At 36.4% G+C, this 6,853-nt stretch overlaps 1 protein-coding gene across 1 annotated transcript; it reads right to left on the minus strand.

Annotated features, from left to right (window-relative positions):
* Positions 1-528: 528 nt before the first annotated feature.
* Positions 529-3,571, minus strand: LOC131594600 (uncharacterized). The gene is made up of 7 exons (XM_058866775.1): positions 3,412-3,571; positions 1,681-1,793; positions 1,511-1,573; positions 1,311-1,358; positions 1,022-1,078; positions 854-908; positions 529-752 (listed from the first exon to the last, which is right to left on the minus strand). The coding sequence occupies exons 2-7, from the start codon at positions 1,768-1,770 to the stop codon at positions 706-708; spliced, it is 360 nt and encodes a 119-aa protein (XP_058722758.1). The 5' UTR covers positions 1,771-1,793; positions 3,412-3,571; the 3' UTR covers positions 529-705.
* Between the last annotated feature and the right edge of the window lie 3,282 nt (positions 3,572-6,853).

Below are 6,853 nucleotides of genomic sequence, written 5' to 3' on the forward strand. Positions count from 1 at the left end.
ATGCTCACATGTGGACTAAGAAAGTAAATATTATTTTAAGTGCTATTTCTAGAACCTTGAGGACAAGGTTCAAGTGAATCCAACGGCAATGGTAGAAGGTGCAATTAGAGATTTTAATTAGTAATATAATTATCTTGGTTGTTATTTTATTTTGAATGTTTTATTGAATTAGACTTTTCATTTGGGTCTTCTAGTTCATTGTCACTATGAGTACTATATATGTAGTCTTTTGAGACTTTGAGGAGAATCAATCAAATGAAATGAAGTCTTTTATTCCTTTTATTTTACTAAGTCATTTTAGTGTTCTTTCCCTTTTCTAGTAGAACCACTAGTTTATAACTTTGGTAGGAATTGCTTCCTATCACTATCTTTCAAGGTTTTGGACTTAATGTTTATATGTCTATTCTATTTTTACATCATGACCACTTTCCACCATTAATCTCTTATTACCTTTTTTTTTTTCCTTTTCAAAACTAATAAATAAAAAACATGAAGGGATGGGGAAGAAGATTAAAACACAAATCACAATCACAGGAAGTGTCTACAGCATAGCTGCAGGCCAAATAACTTGTCCTTTATCTAATTAATATGAATCCATAATAATAATAAACTTATTTTATTGTTGAAAACAACAAAAAGTTATACCTACTGAGGTATACCAGAACAATAATAATCAGCAAATCATCAAAACCCTGATTGCTGCTTTTACTCATTGGAAGGTGCATCCTCCTCAGATGGAACACTTCCACCTTCTACAAAAACAAGAATTTAGTTAGTTCACTCTAAACATGCTGAGAATCAGTAGTAGAGAGAAGGGTTGAATCTAATTTAAGCCATTAAGAGAAAAACACACCTTCACCCGACGGGGCGTATGGAGATTTCCGGTAACGCGTCTGCTGTTGTGTTGGCTGAAAACAGAAAAACCAAACAGAACCTTGTCATGCAAATTACAATAAAATGGAACTTACTTGTATGAGTTAATATTATTATAGAGTGTTTGGATGAATAAGCACTTTAATACCTGTAGTTTAGGCCGGAGAGCCTCGAGTGGTCCCTTAGGCTTACCACCACCGCCTTGCTGTTTCATACGAGGAAATAGGAAAGTGTGAGATAGTTCAATAGTATTATCAATTTAGATTTCGGAAAATAGCGGCTTGTTCAAATTCCATTATGCGATAGTGCTATAGCACCGCTACAACCATTATTAGACAACGTTTGGTACTAAATAGCTTAGCGCCACTATAGGCGCTATTTAACAATATCGGTTCAATATAAGCAACTATTGCAAAGCAAAGGTTTTCTAGAAATACCTTTCCCAACGCCCAATCTGCAGAATCGAAGTAAGCACGCTCATGGTCCTGGCATAGAAGTTAAATAAATGAGAAATCAAATGAGGACTTGCATCACCAAATATTTACGTGCATTGCATTGACCGGCTTTCTTGATTTCGTAAACTTTGTTACAAACAAATGAACACGCAGAAATCTGCATGTGTACAGTGTATGTGTACCTTAGAAATAAGTGGCGGTTTTTTGGGAATCATTCCTCCATATTTTTTCTTTAAAGTTTCCTCCTACAAGGTTTACGAATTCGTGAGTAACAAAATTGTAAAAATAATCATTTGGAAGCCAAATTTAACTCCTAATTTAAGCATGCAAGAAAGCGAGATGCAAAAACAACCTGCTTCTGAGGCGATGGCATGTTAACTGACCCACCAGATGCATCCACATCCATCTGTCCAAGTTCTTTGTTATCCTCTATGTTTGACATGTGATCCTTTAGAGCGTTAAATACTGCAAATGCAACAACAGGCTATGTTAGCAGAAATTCTCGAGTAGGTAGCACGATTGATTCGCAAAGAGACGCCGAAGGAGATATAAGCATAAGGTCCAAAGTTCGATCCCTCGAAACTAATATAACCACTAAGCAGAAAATTCTCAATTGCACAAACTACAATATTCGTGAATAACGCAAACAACTATACTAATCAAAGGTAAAGGACTTCCTAATGAACAACGCTGTCTTGGAGAAACGTTGTCTAGCAGGGTTGTCAAGATCTCGATCTAGATCTTAAAATCATACGATTTTGTGATCTCACTCACCCCAACGATCTCGATCTTAAGTAGAATCGCGTGTTGTAGCCAAATTGTGAAGAAAATCATAAAACCATTAATTATGTATGATCTTGGCCAGTTTTTGGTACGATCAACCATTTACTGGCCACCATCATTTCAATTACAGAAAGATGACAAGATGCCAAGGCAGATGCTATTTTTCCTAGAATGCACTTGACTACCAAAATGTCATGTAAGAAAAGTTCAAATACATAGTATTATTTTTTGTTTTAGTAATATCTTACAATTTTTGTTACGATCTAATGTTTTACGATCTTGCTACCCACTCTCGATCTTACAAAAATAATTGATTAGGATCTTCCGATCTTAGTAACGATATTATGTTTCACGATCTTACTATCCCCTTCTGATCTTATGCAAGACCCCGATCTTGACAACTTTAATGTCTAGCTTACAAGTGATCTACTACGCCTATGTTTGATTATATAATGAAAACTATAAAAACTGATTTTGCCGTCATGCGTTATTCTACTACAAACAAATTATTGATTATAGATTACTATAAGGAAAAACTGATTATCAATCCAAACCTCCATTTGAGTGGAGGTGATAAAAAGTAGTTTTTACATTAGGTTCATAAACTTATGAAAGTTGTATATCAAACTTTCTTAGCGAGTATAAAGAAAAACTTAAATCAGTTCACTTCAAACTCAATTCTACAAAATCACTTCTCAAATGATTTTGACGCCAGAATTGATTCTACTTGAAGTTAGAATTTAATTCTGCCGCCAGAATTGATTCTACTTGAAGTTAAAATTTGTAGCTTTTAAGTTTAAACATGATTTTTACATTGAAAATTATTGTTCAACTCAATTTTGTATCAAGTTATCCAAACATAAATCACTTTACATTCACCTCACTTCTAACCAGAATCAATTCACTCAAAATCAATTTTTTTCACCGCAGAATCAAAGTCAAAAACTAATCAGGCGCAACCACAAATAGTCAAAAACAGAAAATTGATTACATTCATACAAACAATAAAGTAGCAAAATCAATCTGCAAGTTCACTACACACCCATCATCAAATCAACCAAGATAAGAATTCTAAGCACAGGAACACAAATCTGAACATTTAAAAAAAAAAAGATTTTTCTAAAGCCTCTAATTTCACAGTGGATATTAAGCAAAACCCAAAAAAATCAAATATAGAAAAATTAATTATAAATAAAAAAAACACAAATTTATCAAAATTGAGGTTTGAAAGTTCAAAAGAGTAGAATATGAAGATCAAGTTGAAGGAAAAGGAAAGAAGAGGATCGAAGTAAGAACTCACCGGAGCGGTGGGGCCACAACCGTGATGAGCGGAGCACCGAACGTCCGGTCGGTGTTCACCTCTCTCTCACTTTCTCTCTCTAAAATTCTTCTCACTTTCTCTCTCTATCTGTTTGCGTGTTGTTGTCTTTGATATTGGATCCCATTGTTTTTTACAATCACTTCAATTATTTTTTCTTATTTTATTTGTTTCTTTTCCTTTCATTTTTTAAAAAATAAAAATATAGTATTAGAATTTTTTTACAAGTATTGATAAAGAGATAGAGATAAAACAAATTACAATAGAGTGTATTAGCATTTATTCATTCAATTCTTTAAAATCTTCTTATCTTATCATGAATAAAATTAAGATCTATTATGAAATTCACCAAATTAATATGTAGATGAATGATACATGGAGGGTAGAAAGATAGAAAATAATATTGTATTATCTTCTTCTAGAAGTATCATTTACATCACAATATGGGTCTTATTTATAGGATCCAAGTGAGATGGAAAGTCACATATATTAAAGGGGAATAGGAAGGTGAAAAAGAAGAATAAGGATGAACATCTACTTTAATCTTTATTCATAACACTCCCCCTTGGATGTCCATCGAGGATATGTCTCGTTAAAACCTTACTAAAAAAACCAAGTGGGAAAAATTCTAGTGAACGAAAAAGTACAATATCCTTTGAATGTGAATTGCCTCGTTAAAAACCTTACTAAGAAAATCCAATGGGACAAAACCACGGTGAAGGAAAAAAGAGTGCAAAACATATGTATTTCTCTCCATCATGCATGCATTTACATGTGAGAAGATATTATTTATAGTAGTTGCTTAAAATTTCTTCTTGGAAAAGACTTCATGTAGTGCTAATAGTTATGCAGGATTTGATGAAGCTGTTGCCATGAGTTGTTTCATAGATCTCCAAGAAATGGTTGTACCATCACATGTAAACAAATAACCTCTTTCTGATCTCGGATGCCTGCGGGAAGCTGTGAAGTGTCGTGAGAAAAGCTTCTTGAGCCCTTTCCATGACGTGATGGACTCATCGGGAAGGCTTTTGTACCACGTCATGGCTCCTTTGCGCAGCGTGGTCGGGAACAATCGGCATTTGATTGCGCTCGGTACTCCTTTGTAATCTAGGAGGGTGTCGATGTTCTCGATGTGTTCGTCGGGGTTAGTTGTCCAGTCGTATGTGCCTAATGTTGAGGGCTTTTCGAGCCCGACCGGCAGGGGTTCTTCTAGGATGGCGTGGGATAAAGAACCCTGACGCTCTTCTTCCTTGTCACTGAGGATGGGTGTGATGGATCGGCTACGGCTTCGACTGTGGCGTCTGCGACCGTCATCGTGCCTCGTGGGGGCGACTTAGACCTCCTCCTCAACTAGGGAGATGGTGAGCGGTGTCGGGAGCGATGGTCATCGCGACCTTTCTTGGAAGTGGAACCCAGACGCTCCTTCGGGAAGGGGGGACGATGGCGTTTCTTAGTCACGGTCTCGCGTTAGGAGCGAGGTTTATGGCCGGGGGGAGTCTTGGAACGTCGTTTCTGCTCCAATGCTCCAATCCGATCGTTCTGTTGTTGGATTAGGGCGTTTGTCTGTGCAAGGGCGGCCAAGATGGCAGCCATGGTCTGGTTCGGGGGAGTGGACCCTTGGTTGAGAAGAGGTTTCCGGGACCTGTTTCGTGGTGGTCTTTGCCGTTGGTTTCCCCGCAATGATGGGTATTGTTATTGCGGGTATCTTCCGGGGAGGGAGATGCTGTGAGACCGTCACGAGGATGTAGAACAGTGTTGCTGGGTGGAGGAACGACGAGGGTGATGTCGTTCTTGTTGATCATTGTTGCGTCCAGAGAAGAAAAGTCTTCGTCATTGCCAGCCATGGATGATAGTTGAATGAGAGCTTTGGTTTTTTGGTTCTTGTAGATGCAAGAAAAGATCAAGAAATGCAAGAAAAGAAACGGGGAAGCTGATGATTTCCCACAGACGGCGCCACTGATCTTTCCGAGCAGAACATGTGGCCAACAACTGTGAGGCTTGAACTTTGGGACGGTTGAGAGAAAAAAGAGGTTGTACCTGCAAGGCACTCCGATCTCAAAGTAAATGTTTGGACAACAAGGTAAGACGAGAAAGTGAGAGATTTTGGGTTGAAATGGGATTACCTTGCCCTCTAAGGCTAGAGGGCTATTTACGGGACTAATCTGTAACGACCGACTCCATCTTTTGAGTGTCTGTGCATGATTTGCGGCCAAGAAACACAGAGAGCTAGCTGTTGCCGAGCATGCGGCTTCAGCGTGCTCGGTCCTAGCTTGCTGTTTGCCCAGAACGTGTCGGAGAAGGCAGTCGCGTGTTTGAGCTAATTTGAATGATTGGACCAGTCCGGAACAAATATCAAAATAATTATCTTATATTTTAAATTACAACACAACCAATATTAAAAATATTCATATTAATATCCTCTACTTATTTTCTAATAATAATAATAATAATAATAATAATATTTTATATAATTCTACTAACTATCTTAATTATCCAAATATTTATTATTATTATTATTATTATTATTATTATTATTATTTAAGAAGAAAAACAGGTGTGATTTGAGAAGGAAAAGTTCGTCAATGGTGAAAGAAGGAAAAACAAGTGTGAGTTAAGAATCCTTGCATTGCGTTAAATTTTTAAGTTAACAACAAACAAGAGAATGTTTTATTAGCTACAGCATACACATTTCAATGTATTACAAATGTATTTTTGTAAACCTGCATTATATTTAGCCTAAGGCCCTTAGCCATCTGGATCATTCACCCAGCAATTCAAAGGCATAATCAACAAATGCTTCGAAATGTAAAGGATGTCGATAACATTACACAAAAGACATAAATCAATGTAGGTTAAAAATTTAATCCTCAAAATCTGCAGCATTTTCCAATAAGTAGTTGGCCGCCAATTGCTCCTCGCGGTCACATGCCAAAAATGCCTCTATAACTAAGGTTCTATCAAATCCCATATCCTCTAGCTGCATATTAGTAAAAAAGAATATGTACATATGGTAAATCAATTTAAATGAAAAGGGCGAAGTCAGACTTTGTAATAATAGATATACCCTTCCAATTGCCTCTTGCTCAACTGGTGTCACATTGATAGCACGAGGCGTGTCTTGTTCCGGCTCATCAAAGTTATCTATAAATAGTAGAAGAAAGTTACATTCATAAATAAACTATGGGATCAAGTAATGATTATAAAATGTAAAGATGACATGTTAAGTTATCCTTTTGCAAGTGGTGTAATGGTCTGATATGTGGAAAATGACTTGATCTTCTAACATAATAAATCATGTCATGATAATGTATTATGTGGTAAATTGTAAAATTGAGATGCTTAAGATATGACAACTATTCATTTAAAATTAAAATAGTAACTCAATTATATTCATGAACAAATATTTGAGATGAAATATTAACTC

This window comes from Vicia villosa, linkage group LG4, assembly GCF_029867415.1.
Source record: "Vicia villosa cultivar HV-30 ecotype Madison, WI linkage group LG4, Vvil1.0, whole genome shotgun sequence".
NCBI classification, from domain to species: domain Eukaryota; kingdom Viridiplantae; phylum Streptophyta; class Magnoliopsida; order Fabales; family Fabaceae; genus Vicia; species Vicia villosa.